The sequence below is a fragment of the Larimichthys crocea genome, chromosome VI (genome assembly GCF_000972845.2).
Source record: "Larimichthys crocea isolate SSNF chromosome VI, L_crocea_2.0, whole genome shotgun sequence".
Classification (NCBI taxonomy): Eukaryota; Metazoa; Chordata; class Actinopteri; family Sciaenidae; genus Larimichthys; species Larimichthys crocea.
Genome location: NC_040016.1, coordinates 9,391,620 through 9,408,969, shown reverse-complemented (window position 1 = coordinate 9,408,969; position 17,350 = coordinate 9,391,620). Strand labels below are relative to the sequence as shown.

At 42.2% G+C, this 17,350-nt stretch overlaps 2 protein-coding genes across 5 annotated transcripts in view; one reads left to right on the top strand and one right to left on the bottom strand.

Moving 5' to 3' along the window:
* fancd2 (FA complementation group D2) lies at nucleotides 1-14,938 on the bottom strand. 4 transcript variants are annotated; one of them, XM_027279858.1, is made up of 44 exons: nucleotides 14,819-14,938; nucleotides 14,545-14,605; nucleotides 13,306-13,440; nucleotides 13,139-13,206; nucleotides 10,674-10,780; nucleotides 10,490-10,550; nucleotides 10,313-10,365; nucleotides 10,147-10,225; nucleotides 9,840-9,964; nucleotides 9,672-9,759; nucleotides 9,482-9,586; nucleotides 9,281-9,381; nucleotides 9,068-9,179; nucleotides 8,948-8,983; nucleotides 8,725-8,871; nucleotides 8,467-8,601; nucleotides 8,225-8,356; nucleotides 7,952-8,059; nucleotides 7,736-7,845; nucleotides 7,584-7,638; nucleotides 6,691-6,810; nucleotides 6,488-6,561; nucleotides 6,246-6,389; nucleotides 6,027-6,127; nucleotides 5,821-5,936; nucleotides 5,606-5,714; nucleotides 5,418-5,516; nucleotides 5,229-5,323; nucleotides 4,997-5,152; nucleotides 4,788-4,904; nucleotides 4,568-4,696; nucleotides 4,346-4,464; nucleotides 4,113-4,223; nucleotides 3,820-3,950; nucleotides 3,625-3,724; nucleotides 2,953-3,075; nucleotides 2,758-2,863; nucleotides 2,456-2,527; nucleotides 2,192-2,230; nucleotides 2,036-2,110; nucleotides 1,584-1,658; nucleotides 1,268-1,414; nucleotides 1,071-1,178; nucleotides 1-355 (listed from the first exon to the last, which is right to left on the bottom strand). In XM_027279858.1, exons 2-44 carry the CDS (start codon nucleotides 14,603-14,605, stop codon nucleotides 272-274), a joined length of 4,368 nt encoding a protein of 1,455 aa, XP_027135659.1. In that variant the 5' UTR covers nucleotides 14,819-14,938; the 3' UTR covers nucleotides 1-271. The 4 variants fall into 4 exon arrangements, with proteins under 4 accessions (XP_027135659.1, XP_019119021.2, XP_027135661.1 ...); XM_019263476.2 differs by having other exon boundaries at nucleotides 2,770-2,863; XM_027279860.1 differs by having other exon boundaries at nucleotides 14,864-14,905.
* Nucleotides 14,939-15,358: 420 nt separating this feature from the next.
* The window catches only part of gpx1b (glutathione peroxidase 1b), a 5,602-nt gene continuing 3,610 nt past the window's right edge, over nucleotides 15,359-17,350 (top strand). Inside the window, exon 1 of the mRNA XM_010745288.3 lies at nucleotides 15,359-15,837. Coding sequence (XP_010743590.2) covers nucleotides 15,622-15,837 — 216 coding nt within the window. The 5' untranslated portion in view covers nucleotides 15,359-15,621. The remainder of the gene's footprint in view (nucleotides 15,838-17,350) is intronic.

The window sequence follows — 17,350 nt, the reverse complement described above, 5'->3', positions numbered from 1 at the left end:
TACAACACCTAATTATTAGGCATGTTTCATCTTCAACAGAAACGAAAACCTGCAGACGTACGTAAGTGCATTTCATGAATTTTTAAAATGTGCCTGCAGTGTTATTGCTGCATACATACGAATACAAGAAATGTGGCAATATACTAGTACTATGGATGATATTTGCACTCTGAGGAGCAGCACTTTTACTTTTACCAAGTGTCTAGCATCAGAAACGTCAAAAGAGCATTCACAAAACGTTTAAAATAAAACCCGACAGTTTGTTGCTCTGTTAGTCAGAGTCGTCTGAAATATCTTCCTCCACCTCGTCCTCTTTGGCGCCCTTCTTACTTTCCCCGCGGTCCGTTTCCTGGGCCTGATGGAAAGCGTATGAAAAACATTTGGCAAACATGCTGAAGTGAAACGATGAACCTGTTTGCATAAAGCAGCGTTAGTGAAAAACTACATGACACGCAGTTCTGGAACCGACACCACAGCAAATGTTTTGCCTGTCAGCCACTATCAATGTGCCGGAGAGGCCTACTGGTTTTCTTATCAGCCCACTGCCCTCTACGGTTTCAACTGCCTGTTAGATGAAACTTCACACAGTGTAACGACCCACTCGGCAACAGTGGAAGCACAGTGTTTGGTCGGCTTATGTAACAGACTTTATTTCTACTTTGTGCTGCTTATTCCTTCAGATAAAACCCGTGCTGTGGTCCACGCTCAATCTCTTCAGACACTTTACACTTACTGACACGTTGTTCTGTTCCTCTTTTCAACCTTATTCACAAGGTACACTGCTAGATTTTGTTGTATGCCACCAAATCTCCAAAATTCCTCCCAGGTTTTTACCTTGAAACCATGCTCACGCTAATTATAGTAGAAAGTGTAGTGTAGTATAAAACAGATGTTGGCTCTGCAGCTTTTAGATGTTTTGTCACTGCTTTAATTCTCACAAAGAATTAAAATATTTCCTTTCCTGTGTCTAGTCTGTTGTTATACCTGATCAATACGAACAATAAAATCATAACAAATCTGCTGGGAGCCAATCATGTCCCTGTATCAGATGTGAACAAAATGGCAGATACCTCATCCTCTGACTCTTCCTCAGGCTGTGGTGAACGTCGTTCCTCCTCCTCCTCCTCCTCGCCATCATCTTCACTTTCTTGTGACCTCTGAGAAAGAATCTCTTCACCCTGCAGCGTATTATTTCTCCTTTAAGTGAATGACTCAAACATGAACAGCGATACATACAGTACATGCTATAAGTTGAACATAACCTTACCTTCAGGTTGCGATTCTTCAGGTTTCCGATCCAAAATGCCTCCTGACAGTTGTTGAGCGTCAGCATGGCCTTCACTCTGTAAACAAACAGCTCCAGGCTCTTCTTTAAGGCTGGTACGTGGTTGGTCAGGCTCATATCCTGGTGAATCTGAGTATGAAGTAGTTATAGAGCATTACTAAGCAATGACCAGACTGTCTTTTCTCTAATTTAACAGGAATATTTCCAGACTCCTGAATTAGTAAATTTAGCATTAGTACATAAGAAGAGATCCCCAACTTTAAAAAAATGAGATAGAAGCAGTGTGAGCCGTTGATACCTTAGAGTGTCCACACAAGTGATGCAGCTGGCGAGTGCTGAGCTGGAAGGTTTTCAGAAGGCTCTGGACATCCTCCTTAAAAAAAACAGACAATGCATCCCACAGTCACATCACTGGCAAAACTCAGTTTAGCATGTTTTTACATAACGACGATGTCTTTATGCGCTCGGCCATGCCCGTTTCTGAATGCTTTTGTACCTTCATACAATGTGTTTTAATGTGTCTCAATGTGCAGGCTTGTAAAATCAACATCCAACATCATGAATAAACTATATTGATTAGATTAGCACTAAAAACTGCAACGGGTGATCTTTTATTTAAAGAACAGGGCAAATCCCCTTAAGTAAAGTGTACTGTAGTTGTTTTTCTTACGTAGAAGTAATTTAAACCCCACTGTCCAGTGTTTATATACATATGTGCAGCTTAATATGAAATGTATTAGTTATGGGTACCTTGTGCCTCTTGAAACTGTTGTCTAATAGTGGCATCCCCAACTTCAGGAAAGATTCCAGGAAATGGCGTCCATACTACCAATAACAACATTATCATAATCAGTTCATACGAAGTTACAGCGGCTTCATTTGAATGTGAAATATTTTCCAGCTCACCTTCAGGCACACGCTGAGCACCGGCCTCGAATCAAACACCTGTAAGAAGAGATTAGAGGACAGCAGGTGAACCTAACGGAAACACGTGGAGACGTAGATGAGATGAAAGCGATGGGATTAATTATTAAGATTTAAAAAAAAAAAAAAGACATGTCTATGCATGAGTTATGCATAAATAATGAAATTTAACATCAAAAGAAAAATGTGAGATGAGGTCAAGTGTGGACGTCGGTACATTCACAGCCGTTACATCACGGTACAGACCTTAACTAGGTTGACTAGGATGTGGAAATCTCTGACAGCCAGGTTCCATGTCAGCAGCTTCTCACTCTGAGCCTGGGAGGAGGAGGAGGACACGGGTTACATGATTTAAAAGTTAGAACACACAAACTACGGTCTCACTTATTTGAATTATTTAAAACCACAATGTCCAGGAGAAACTAATCATTATTTATTTATTATAATGCACTGTCAAAACTCTAGATGTGCGCACTAGTGTTTTGTTGCTCTGAGCTTTTAAAGATATTCTGCATGACGAAGAACACACTGATTGTACGGTGCTACACCTGGTGGCTGACCTCAGTGCTGTCACTGTTTTTGGAAGCAGGAATCTTCCTGGCAGCCTTTTCCAGCTCTGCCAACAACACTTTATAGAAAACCAGGAACGTCTGCCTGAAGAAAAAAAGAGAAAGAAAATCATTCATCCATTTTCACTCTAAAATAACTAAAGCACAAAGAAGCACTCAGTGATGAAGATCTACCTGCTGAGAGTGGGCCACGATGCAGAGCTCTCATCTTTTGATGCGTTGAGGAGCTCGGGGATTCCTTCTCCGGCTATTTCCTCCACTGCCTTCAGAACGTCGTCGACATGCTCCAGGTAGATGCTGCACAAGAGAGGAGAAAAGACAGAGACGCCATACTTAAAACATCTTTCTGGAAGGCATGGAGCCACTGCAGGTGAAATATACATGAAAGAAATATGGAGTGATACAATTTCACTAAAATTCAACTTCCGTTTTTTTTAGTTACTTCCCCTGTCATTGTTTAACCGTAGGACAGACCTTTTCTATGTTATTTGGTGTAGTCTGAAGTTTTGGAGATGATGCTTGTTTGTACAAAAACTTATTTTAATAAGAGCCATAAGTCATTTCCCTAACAAAGGTATTTAATCATCAATAATTTAAATCAAAAGGATGTGATTAATTACTTTTACATACTTTACTTAGTGTGATGTATTCACACAAACTTAAGCCCAACCAATACTGGAATTATAAGGAGACCTTGTCACTTATCTGCCATCATGTATACCAATACCAAAACATTGCCTGTGTGTCAGTCAGGCTCTAATACAAACATCTTGGTTACTTCGATTCTGCATATATTTTTTGTTTTGTTTTCTGCAACATGGCCATCTGTAAGACGTACACACACACCTTAGGAGAGTGTGAAGTGCTTCGTTGAATTTGTTCCCACGCTCCTTCTCTCCGCTGGCCGTCACCCACTCTTGGCTCAGGAAACGTTTTGCGAGGGAGGCTAGGAAGAAAAAAAAAATGAGCCAGTTATTGTGACAGTGGAGAGTAGGTTAGGCTTAGGTTAAGTTAAATGAGGTAATGAGGTGTCGGACTGACCGGTCTGCTCTCTGTAGGCAGCGGGGTTCCCTCCTTTCTCTGACACAGTGGACAGAAGCTGGGAGAGACACAGGGCTGTGCTGAGATTTGGCATTGTGCTGCGGAAGTTCACCAGGTACTCGAAGCTGTGTCTAAACAGAATGACAAAAATACAGAGTCATTATCAGACATGTATTCTACTGTAGAGTGGTTCTGTTATGTGGAGAATCGTAACTTGTTTTCTGAGACGCTGAGCAGTAAAAGGCTTTAGAAGAACAATAGATAATTAACATAAAGCAAACTTTATTGCTCACTTTACAAGCTGCTCCAGGGTCAACTCTGCACCTCCCTCTTTTAGTCGTCCAGCCATAACTCCCAGAGCCTTCTTCAGTAAGTTCCGCTGTCCTGGCTGGCTAAATCCAGACCTGCCAAACAGACACATAATCATGGAAAAACCAACACTTCCAAAGGGATACTGCACTGACATTTTACAGAGCTAAAAGACTTCATCTCTGACGTGAAAGTCTGTGGTGCTGGTCATGCTCACCAGCTGAAAGCGGTGTTCAGGACCTGCAGGAGCAGCTGGTAGGCCGAGGACATCAGCTGGTGCTCCTGAACGTCTGTGGCAGGTCCGTCCACGACACCGTTGTTCTCAGACAGAAGCGTCTGTGCAGGAAAACAATACAAAATACAGAGAGAATCTTTTTTAAATAATTGGAAGTAATGGACCACATCTTCTCTCATATCTACAGACTGTTTGGGTTTGTACCTGAAAATGGTTGTGGCAGTTTTCCAGGTGTGAGCAGAGGGCGGGCAGCAGCTCAACACAGCAGGAAGCGATATCCTTGGAGCTCTTCTGTTGTAGATGGGAGAAGCCTACACTCTTATCAGTCCTTCCCTGCAGAAAAGAAAGTTTTATCTTACATAAGTCATGTGTCATGACCTCTTGACCCGTGTTCATCACTGTATGCATTCGCTTTTTTTTGTACCTTGAGGAAGGGGGATCTCTTGGCAGGTGCAGCTGTAAGACTGAACTCCAGTTTGCGAAACATATCCTCCAGCAGGAAAACCAGCTCAGCAGGACCGAGCACAACCTCCTCTACTGCCTTACTCGTGCAATTAGAGATGTAGAAGAAACATAAAAAGTCTACTCGCTTTAATAAGAATAAAAACAAAAGCGTCATGTTCATTTTCTTACCTTGGTGTTGAGCTCAGAGTCCAGCAGTGAGCGGGAAATCAAATCACACTGCAGCACACTGAGCACCTCGATGTCCAGCTCTCTGAAAAACTGTCTGTAGGACACGAGACTGACGCCTTGCCGGATCTCCTTTTCTTTCTCCTTCTCCGGTTGCTCCTTTTAGTGCAAGCAAAACCGTGTTTTTAGCTCAGTTACATTAAATATGAGGTTAACACGAGAGGTCAAGGTTTACCTGCTGAGTTTTGTCTGCTTCAGTCGACTCGTCAAGCTGAGAGCTGCTCTCTGAGGAATTCTTAGCAGGGGCCTTCCTTTTCTTTCCTGTGCCCTCTAAATAAAAAGAAAAATGTGAGTTAGTGTCTTTATTAAGAGCATTTGGTTTCAATATGGTGGAGTAAAATATCTTCTGTTGGACTGGAATTACCTTTCTTTGCCTTATTTACAGGAGCACTGGTACTAAGCATTGTCCCATCTGTGCTTTCTCCATCAAAGTTGGCAACGGGGGGAACATATCCAGGCGTTTCTGAAACACACGTCAACAAAAACACATTTTTATGAGTAGAATTGTGGCATGATCGGGAGATTTTGAGGTTCTCGGTATTGATGGATCACCTGCCAACGCCCTCTCCAGCAGTGTCTGAAGGTACGTGATGTTCTGCAGGCGAGTCATCACTTTCATCTTCATCTCAGTTTCTTTTTGTCTACAAAATGCATTTATGATCTATAAAAAACCCAGAAAAAACAGGGGTGAGACACAGCTACTAAATCTGACAAAACAAAACAAAATGCAAATGAATTAAACCTATTTGTTATGAACACGCAGTTACCTCTCTGAACCAGTTGATGGTGTGAAACAGCAGAGTACAGAGGAACTCCTTCTCTGCTTTCGACAGGCTCTCCATTTTCTCTACTACGTCCATGTCTGTCAGGATCACAGGGCAACCTGTAATCACAAAACAAAATTGATTTTACAGCCACAGAAATGAGAACAAACTGGTTTCCGAGGGGAAATGCATAACTTCAACTTCCTCACCCAGCAGGCCGTCGATCTCCTCGAGGCCTCCCTCATTCTGCTTCTCCTCGCAGAGTCTCAGAAGGCGAAAAAATGGAGACAGACAGAGAGGAGACACTCGCCTGTCCCCACAAAATATACCGGGAGAAACACATCCAACATTTTTATTAATTATATGCATGTTTGTAAGACACTACACAATACAATTAAACTGTAATTATTATTTATGGGGTGACTGACCTGTGAGCCTTCTTGGTTTGACTCTGCTGCTCTCCTTTGTTCTGCATGTCTTTGGCCAGTACAGGCAGCAGGTTGATGGCAATGTTTTCCTGACTCTCCTTCTCATCCAGGTTGTACATCACACAGGCTGGAAAAGGAAAGGAACTGAGACACAGAATTAAGGTGGAATTAATGACGTGAATACATGTTTAGACGTATTAAAAGAAGTGTTTTCTTATGCTGTCAAGCTGTCCATCACTAACCCCGATATCTCTGGTCCTACATCCACCACAAAGTCATCCTGGAAGTCACGTACGACACTGTCTGCGATCGTTTCCTGTTGGTGGCGGGAAGTTACCAGGACCAGAAAACTTAAATCATGTCATACTGCGTCCTACAAAGCCGTATATATGTCAATAATGATAAGAACGGCGTATTGGTTTGTTATATTTTGTTTGGGACATACCTGCACCTGAGGGTCCAGGTTGGAGATCAGGATCAGGTTGGCAAGTTCATCATAGTACAGAGCTGCAGCCTCGGGTGAGCTTTCACTGCTCGACTTCACCAGCTCCAACAGGGCGGTCACCTGAAACAAGTAATACACACATACATACATGAACATATCTAAAGATCTTAAAGAAATCTTAGGATTATACTGGGGTGCAGATGTTTTAACTCATATAGATAGTGTGTATGTGTCCTGTCTTTTACATGTCTTGCATACCTCCCTTAGTTGGCCTCTGATTTACTGAGGCTGGTAGGGAGAGACAATTATAAATTGGTAGTACAAGGACAGGAGAGACAGGCTAGGGGAGTACCATGTGAATATAAAATATAGTGTTCATTCCTGAGCAGTAAACTAAAAAAGGAATGTTATGATATTATCTGTATCAGTGGGGAGGTGTCCGAGACAACCCATTTTTTAAAAAAAATGTATAAGAACCAACAGTTAGAGCTCCTCAAGGAGCCTTTTCTCTGTAACCCTTCTGTGTGTTGCACTGTTAAACGCTCCTTCTTGTACAAGAATAAATTCAACTTTGATACTTTGAATCCAGTCTTCCTTATTCAAGGGTTTTTCTTTAAAATTCCCGTAACAGTCACTCTGTGCTCCGTTGATGAAACATTACTGCTTGCTAAAATAAAGTAAACAAGAAATATGTATTGCTTTTTTACTGTGTTTAAAACACTAAAACTAGAAATTAAAGAAGAAAGTATATAAAAAATTATACCAGAAGTGATGCGTTGCAGTTATAAATCACTATGAAATTTAAATCCACAGGTAAAGTGATGTTGAAATAAAAATAAAGTAAATTAATGAAAAACTGCCCTATAGTCTTGCAACATGATTGTAGTATGTACCTGTCTGAACGTCTCCTGGGGTAACGACCCGTTCTGTGACTCCTTTACTTTAAGCCTGGTGGGAGGGCAGAGAAGCGCGATCAAGCAAAGAGACAACGTGACAAAAAGAACAAGAAAAATGCTGCTCATGCCTGCGAGCGACAAGCCTTTACCTGAAGGCCCCCATGCTGCCCACAATCATAACAGCGCCGATAATACCGATACGCTTGTACTTCGGCACGGTGCTGGAGAGCTGTTTGCGGATCACTATGTGCATGTCATCCTGAAAGGATGAAGAAACAGAAGAGTGGGCAGGTCAGTGAGCGAGAAGATGAGGAGAGAAAGCGTTGAACGGAAAAGACTGGAGATTATTTTGGGGGAATGTGCACCTGGATGTGAGATCCCTGCTGCTGTTGACCAAAGGCCAGCCTGCTCAGAAGGTGGAACAGTCTGCGGATCTGCTGGGGTGTGAGGTTGTCCATGTAGTCCAAGATTCCCTGTATCACATAGTTTGCTTTGTTAAAAACGCAATGGTGTGACTACTACAGTATACTGTATATCTGTAAAACAAACATTAGGAATTAGCTACAAACTATTTGATTTAAATTCTACACTTTCATTCTTTCAGTGTGGATTAATTAGCAGCTGGATCGCCTCGTTACCTTGACAAAAACAGCATACAAAGACATTTCTGAAGGTTTTTCCGTAACCAGGCCACTGAGCAGTTCCAGAGCCATGTCCACCTCCCCGCCCACACCGCTGCAAACATGGGTCACTAAAGAGCTCACCACTTCCTATAAAACATAATACAGGATCAAAATTAAAACGATTTGTCGGATTTATATTCAAAAATAGGTCAGCATGCTTATACACATCTTCATAAAAAAAATTTAAAAAAAGAAACCTGTTGGCAGTAAGAGTCGAAAGCAGTGAACGCGTGTCGGTACATGTGTCCACCGAAAGGCACCACGCAGGGGTCGGGGGAGCGCAGCAAAGTCTGAGCCAGAGCCAGGATGGAGGGGAAATACCCTCGCATGACCTAGAGTATCATCATTAATTAGTACATGTTATTAAAATAATAATGAATCACTAAGTGTAGTATATAAAGTGCACTGTGCTGCTATCTCTATATGTAAGCTTTTAAGTCTGCAGGCTGACTCACCTGAGCGTAGTCCCTGAAGGTTCTCTGGAGCAGAGCGTCCTGGATCAGCCCAGTCCTCACTTTTATCTTCAGCACTCTCTCCGCTCCGCGCCGGCTCTGGTTGGCATTGGTGGAGTGGAGGATAAAGAGCACCAGCAGATCTATCACCTGACATGGAGAGAGCACATTTTTAGGGAGAGACACACATTAACGTGATATGATGTGAGTTAGGTTAAGTTTTCACCTTATGGTCCTCCACTTCGTCCACAGACTCGATTGCCTAAAACAACACAGTTAAAGTTCAATAATCGACACTGAAAAATAGGCATTTAATAATCAATTAAAACAATTAATCACTTCCGACCTTGAGCCACGCTTCAGATATTGTTTTCTGGAATCGCACTGCTGACTTGATGCCGTCCAGTATCAGTGTAACGCTGTCCTGGCTGCTGCCAGCTGCTGGTGTGGAAGCAGACCTGCTCCAAAACCAAACTTATTAGATTAAAATTAGACCTTACATTTAACAAAATATACCGGTGTATAATTAGTGAGTGAATTGGAATTTATGCTGTCTTACACTACTGATCCTTTTTTCTTAATGCGGCTCTGGGAGGCCTGCAACGCAGGCAGGAGGACACACTGCTCCAGCTCCAGCTTTTTACGAAGATTATACACCACCTAGACACAGCAGAAAATACACCCCACAATTCTCGATTTCAAAATATAACACAACTACTATGTTATATTTTCTAAATGCAGAGTGCTGTGCAGCTCTGACCTCGTACGCATCAGAGGCTGAGACAGCGTGCAGGATGAACTTGACCACCACAGGCAGGTCTTCCAGTTGCACGGCAGCCAAAGTGGCCATGACGGCTCCACGAACCTGAGACGGCAGACAGAGATTACAACACAGTGCCTTCAGTTATTCACCGATAATAAGTGGAATTAAGTCTGTGTGTGTGCACTACCTCAGTCAGTAATGAGGAGCTGAGGTTCAGACTAGAGAGGGCATCCAGGATGGGGACGGTCAACTGAGTGTTCTCCTGGAGTAAAGTGCTGCAGAGAACAGAGACAGTATAATCAGCACATGCAGATTGAGAACTACAGATCTGTAAGTAGAGATTTAATGTACACACTTGAGCTCTCTGGCTATATCATTGTGCTGGGAGTCGTCCAGCATCTCAGGCAGACTGGTGATGATGTCACGCTGGACCTCCACTGGTGCTACCGACACCAGCTCCATGAGCTTCGTCGCCAGCTCCTGTAAACCACACAGGCCACAGAGAGGGCAGTAAAGTAAACAAGCACATCAGCATCTAGAAATTAGTGATGACTGTCATGGATGAAGAAATACGTGAACACGGGTGTAATGGAGTAGATCAACACTTTAATGAGTGTTTGAGCTGCACATACAACCAGACCCATCATCACAGAAATGACTACCTTGCTGTCCACGACTCTGTCTAGCCATTTAAGCTGGTTAATTATTATGCGGGGAATACTGAGGCCTCCATCTGCAGGGCTGTGAAAGACAGAACAAGGCATTTAGAGAAATAAAACCATGTTAAAAAAGTGTGTAAAAATGGTTTAAACGCTGTGAAATACCGACCCATCCAACATATATTCAGGGAGTTTCTCCAGCAAGATGTTAATGATGAAAGTCTGCGTTAGAGAGAAAAGTATGTTAAGCATGTGTGGAAGATACACTTCACATAATATGCATCTGTATGCGTCACAGTGTAAAGTGACATCATTTGAGAAAAGATGACACAGCAGAAAATCTTACCTGCAGCATCTCGATCCCCAACAGCATGCGTAGCAGACTCTCCTGGAATGAGCTGACACAACTTCACACAGAAAAAAAAAAAATCAATGTCACACTACAAAAAGCTGTTTGTGGTTGTGAACTTTAAAATGTTTTTAAAGTTCTACCTGAAGCTGCTTCTATTAGAGTGTTTTTGCAACAGTACCTGGAGTCTCCGTCAGATAACCGTGGGACACATGGAAGGAGGCAGTTCCTGAACCGCTCAGGGTCCTCGATGTGAGACTCCAATCCAGCGGTGAACTCCTGTACAATCTGTGAAATTATAAATGGCAATGAAATATAACCGTCTCATACTAAATGCCTTGATTTCATATCTGGATGGAGAGCGTCCAACCATCAGGGTGTGACCTCAAGCTCAAGCAAACGGGCTGCAGAAGTGATATAGCACTTTTAAGAGCAGACTTAGGACTTTCCTTTTTGATAGAGCTTATAGTTTAGCTTATAGTTAGGGCTGGCTCAGGTCATGCCTCAGTTATGCTGCTGTAGGAATTCAAATGGTGATATGGCGCTATATAAATAAAACTGAATTGAATTGAGTATTAAAATGCGTTAAAATGCCGTCCCATGAACATTATCATTGCGATTAAAAACTGTTTCACTTGTATGAATGTGGATGTATTTGATCTGAACTTTAAATATTTATCTCAGGGTCTTCAACCAGAGCTCCGCAGAGGTACTGCAGAGGGGTCCGCCAATTATTGACAGTTTTCACCAAAATAATTTACATAGTCATCATGAGAAGCAAAGAGTATAAAAGACGTCACACAGGGAGGATCGTGGTTAATCCTTGGCCGGCACTCGGGTCCAAGGCATGCTGATTGATCGAACACATCGGAGCATTGCATCTTTGAACTTAAACTTCCAACTCAAGAGACAGAGAAGATGAACAGCCCAACATCGCAGAAAGAGAATCCAACTATCTACAGCCGAAAAGAGAGTGCAGTGCGTAGGAGGGTTAACCATTCCCACCTGGCTGTGGATTCCCCTTTCGTTCACCCTGCCATCAAAGACTGACGATGGATCAGAGACATTTTCAACGGTATCCAGCAGTTTGGCGGTCAAGGCTGTATCGGCCGTACATCACTTCCCTCTTTCTCTCCAAATTGGACAATTCAACACTTCAGCTACAGCCTTTTCATCAGAGTTTAATAAATAGATGTATGGTTAATCATTATTAGTGGATGTGAATAATCAACTTTGAATTGAATAAAGCTGTATGCTTGCCCCTGCTCAACATTGCGTCTGTTTCCAACATCTTTGAAGGTTGCAACAGGTTACTCTAGCCAAACAAATTAACAGACCCTTAAGGGCTTACTGTCCAAGCCACTAAAAAATATCCTAGCAACCATACCAAGTGCCTAGATCACTGAGAGGAGAGCTGCCATGAACATATGCTATAACGGTGCTATATCAGAGTAAGCAGGGTAGACGTGCGGATGAAGGCAAATTACTCCAAGAGTGCAGTGACGACTCATCCAGGAGGTCACAAAAAAACCCAAAACAGAACCACATCTAAAGAACTGCAGGCCTCACATTCCTCAGTGAAGGTCAGTTCATGATTCAAGAATAAGAAAGAGACTAGGCAAAAAAATGGGAGAGTTCCAAGGAAAACCAGTGCAAAGGCCAAAAAACATCTTGATGATCCATGATACTTTTGGGAAAAGATTCCGGTGTGTAATAGTAATAACTCAACATAAGACCCACCGGACAGCACTGTTACGAGAATTTTTAAAGAAAAACTCTTGAATAAGGAAGACTGGATTAAAGTTAAATTGATTATTCTTGTACAAGAAGGAGGGTTTAACAGTGCAACACACAAAAGGGGTTACAGAGAAAAGGCTCCTTGAGGAGCTCTAACAGTTGTTACTTATATTTTTTCTTAAAATGGGCTGTCTCGGACATCTCCCCACTCACAAATTCCTTTTTTGGTTTTCCGCTTAGTAATGAACATTATGTTTCTTGTCCAAAATGACACTTCTCTCACCCTGTTTCTCTTGTCCTTGAACTGTTTTTTTTTATTATCTCTCCCTGCCAGCCTCAGTAAACACAGGCCAGATAAGGGGAGTGGACAAGACATGCAAAAGACAGAAAACACACACACTCCCTATAAGAGTTAAAACATCTGCACCCCAGTATACTCCTAATTTTTATAACAAGCACAACAACCATTTCATAATTCACACAGGGATTTTTTTTTGTCTATACAGATGCAAATGTTCTAGAATATCTCTTAGCTGTTTGGCAAAGTTTCACATTAGCCTAACAGCAGACTGTGCAGTGTACAGAAACAGTGAAACTGTGAAAAAAGTTCAAGTACACGTGACCTGTGCAGGGCTGCTGCAACTAGACTTGCATCTAGATGAGATGAGTGAAACGTTGAAAGGTTGATAACAACGTGGAAATCAATGGAAAACAGACGAGATGAATTTGCTTTCATTTTGCCACCTAATGCCAAACCTAAACCTCCATGAAGCCGTCTTATTGTGCCACATTAATTATGTTGATGAATATTATTAATGTTTGTTAATTAACTGGACCCTTTGCCTCCTGTCATTTTGAAAAACGGTCTAATGGCAAAGCAAGTTAAGTATCCGAGGTGTTTATGCTTACCCCAGGGTACCTGGGACTCTTCTTCAGTTGTTTCTGTATCCTTTTCTGGAAGACTACTTGGTCAACAGCTGAATGGAGAGAAGATATCAGAAAATCAAAAATGAGAAGTGCAAAAAAAACAGATTTCATAACTGGTCTGGTATGTTTGAAAACTTGAGCGTGTTTACCTATCTCATTGGACGTGCCACCTTGTTTGAGGGTGACACCTGCCTCTCGAAGGAAAACGCCAAACACACTTTGATTTGTCTCTTCCGAGGGAGCTTCCTTTGGCTGACGACCAGCGCTCCGACTCTTCTTTGACTCTGTGGAGAGAAGTGAATAAGTACACAGCACACAGCGGAGAAATAAAACATCAGCAATGTTTAAAACAGGGTGCCATCAATGCATCAATACATTTTGGGAGAATTAAAAGTACCTGTCTATTTGTGGACGTCACTCACTGCGTGACAGTCCAGCCCAAAGATGAATTTGATTTGATTACCCCCACAAACACAAGTCACAGCTTCCCTATCACAGCAGCTTAGCTTTGTTTATAAGCTTTTTCTTAGCATATAAGTGCTTCACACTGTTGTGGAGAAATTGCTGAAGTCAAAGGTCAATGGTGAGGTCAGGAGGGAAGAAAGTGTTCAGGAGCCTCTGATGTCTTATGCTGTATTATTTATTGAGGCTCGGCCCAAGGAGAATTAGAGACACTCTCAAAGTTCATCAGAAGTGCCTGAGTCGGTCTCATATTCTGTCCAACTCATCCTGGTGGATAAACTTTAAACCCGAAGATAACACCACAAATACTATACACCCAGAATTAGTCAAAGAGAATATTTTTACTCATGTAGGTGTTATTGTCAGCATATTCTAGTCTGGAGACACAGATATCTGTTTATGCAGATTGGACCGTCAACAGCAAGCTATCTATTATGTCTACGAAGGCAGCAATAGGTCTCTTCGACCCTGGTCACCACAGTGTTGAGATAGACACTGCCAAAGCCAAACAACTAATACTGCCGAGGACCTCAAGGCCCACACGTGACCTCGTGTAACCTAAGGATGGAAAATTCCATAACACAAATAAAGACAGATACTTTAAATTCTCCCAAAATATACTGATTTTAAATAAAATACACCTTGTTTTCAACATTTACATTAAACATCTGTCAGGAACAGGTTGCATCTATTGCATTTATATGTACTCGAGCCTGTTTTCCTCCTAAACTATTGCATTTATATGTACTCGAGCCTGTTTTCCTCCTAAAATGTAACAAACTACATTACCACAGATCATCTGAAAAGTACTCAGTTTGACAAAACAGGGCCCCCCTCAAATAGCATCTTGCATAGGGGCCCCCCAAACAGCTAGAGACGGCCCTGGTAGTAAACAGCTGTGATTTTTACGTTACATTAAAACTTACTGGTGGCCGTGGCAGCTTCCTCTCCTTTATCCACGGAGGACCGGCGCTTTTTACGCATCATCTGGTGAAATATAAATATATTTTTAACAACAACAACAACAACAACAAGGATCCAGAGTAGCAAACAAGCTAAGGTATTTACATGTTAACTATATAACAAAATATAACACTATAGCTACCGTGTTAGGTAGTCCAGTAATTCAGCCTTTAGGTATATATATATAACGTTACATTAATGTTACATTAATGTTACATAGCTGTCTGTTAAACGTACGTTTAATACGAGGACGACGATTCAAACACCGAAGTTAAAACAAACCTCCGCGCCAAAGTGCTTCACGCGTCACCGGCCACACTTAGGGACCGTGTCCGTTGAGTTTATGTAAATAATAAATGCCCGATACGTCTGAGAATCATCAAATAAAGCAACTAAACGTTATACATGTGTGTGTGTACATATGTATACTTTATAAGTTAGTTTATTCACTGAAGTCTCTGCTGTGCTTTTTTAAAAGTTGTTCAACATCGCGACGGTTACAACACATTTGTTGACAGTCTCTAATTTTCTAGACTCGGGGGTTGCATGTTTTTACAAACGGGTTTGGCCGATGTTGGGTGGAGTTAGAACTCAACAGTTATTAATGAACAGAGAGTCGTTCCGGGATACGCCGCGTATAAAAAGAAACAAGCACAACCTCAGAGCGCTGTGCAGTTGATATCAAGCTGATTCGCTGCTAGCTGCATCCGTCTTCGGCTCGCTTGGTTAAGCCCAGTAACGTCTTTGGTTTATTTACGAGCCTTTTTCAAAAGGGAACGGGATTTTTTTTTCCTTTTTCAAACCAATGACTGTCACTGTTTCAAACTAAAGCGTCATGGTTCACACCGCAACAGCTAAATCCATAAACTGCACCTGCCACGGATGAAGCGAGCGGTAGCTACCGAGGGCGTGAACTATCCTGACAGCTGATACAAGCTCTTTGACCGCACTTGAAAGGTTGACTGAAGGAGCACGCAGAGGCAGAGCGGGGTCAGGAAACACGCACAGAGTATCACTCACTGAAGCGAACACGCACAAGGATGGCTAAGACATTGTACGACCTCAAGGCCAACCTCCTAACAGGAGAAGCGTTTAATTTCTCGTCCCTGCAGGGGAAAGTTGTCCTCATCGAGAATGTGGCGTCTCTCTGAGGTACGACCACCAGGGATTACACCCAGATGAACGAGCTCCACGACCGCTACGCCGGGAAGGGGCTCGTTATCCTGGGAGTGCCCTGCAACCAGTTCGGCCATCAGGTGAGGAAATAACCAGTATATCTGCCAGATGTGATGATGATCTTTGCATTTAGTTAAATTTGTATTTCCTTTACTACTACTAGTTTTAGTTTCCTGAACATATTCCACTTACTATCAGACTTTGCAACTTTTATAAGTTGAGGACCTTCACACCCACTCAAATGGGGATCATAGTAAATTCATTTAAGTTTAATGGCATGTTTGAGGTTTAGCTTTAGTCATATTTAGTTAATTAATGTATATGTGTGTGTGTATATGTGTATGTATGTATGTATATATGTGTGTGTGTGTGTGTGTGTATATATATATATATATATATATAATAAAGTATATATGTCCAAAGAAAATATAGGTGAGAAGACTATAATCGACATACACACACACATTACCTATAATAGATATAATACGGGAGCATTATAGTAGATATATATATATAATGAAGGGGAAAATTAGATAAAGTATATTAATTAGATTCCTGTTTGTAGCCGCAAGTTAATACAAGTGGACTACATAGTGACTGAAAAGCTAAACCTCAAACAGCCATTAAACTGAATTTACTATGATCCCCATTTGAGTGGGTGTGAAGGTCCTCAACTTATAATAGTTGCAAAGTCTTATCGGTAGTGGAATACTTCAGGAAACTAAAATAGATGAGTGTAAGAGGGAATACAAATTTAACTCAATGCAACATCAAAATCATCCATCACTGGCAGATATACTGGTTATTTCCTCACCTGGATGGCCGAACTGGTGGGCAGGCACTACCCAGGATAACAGGCCCCTTCCCGCGTAGCGGGTCGTGGAGCTCGTTCATCTGGGTGAATCCCTGGTCGTACCTCAGAGAGACGCCACATTCTCGATGAGGACAACTTTCCCCGCAGGGACGAGAAATTAAACGCTTCTCCTGTTAGGAGGTTGGCTTGAGGTCGTACAATGTCTTACCATCCTTGTGCGTGTTCGCTTCAGTGAGGTATACTCTGTGCGTGTTTCCTGACCCCGCTCTGCCTCTGCGTGCTCCTTCAGTCACCCTTTCAAGTGCGGTCAAAGAGCTTGTATCAGCTGTCAGGATAGTTCACGCCCTCGGTAGCTACCGTCGCTTCATCGTGGCAGGTGCAGTTTATGGATTTAGCTGTCGGTGGTGAACCATGACGCTTTAGTTTGAACAAGTGACAGTCATTGGTTTGAAAAAGGAAAAAAAATCCCGTTCCCTTTTGAAAAGGGCTCGTAATAAACCAAAGACGTTACTGGGTTAACCAAGCGAGCCGAAGACGGATGCAGCTAGCAGCGAACAGCTTGATATCAACTGCACAGCGCTCTGAGTTGTGTTGTTTCTTTTTATACGCGGCGTATCCCGGAACGACTCTCTGTTCATTAAAACTGTTGAGTTCTAACTCCCCCACCATCGGCCAAACCCGTTTGTAAAAACATGCAACCCCCGATCTAGAAAATTAGAGACTGTCAACAAATGTTGGTAACCGTCGCGATGTTGAACAACTTTTAAAAAAGCACAGCA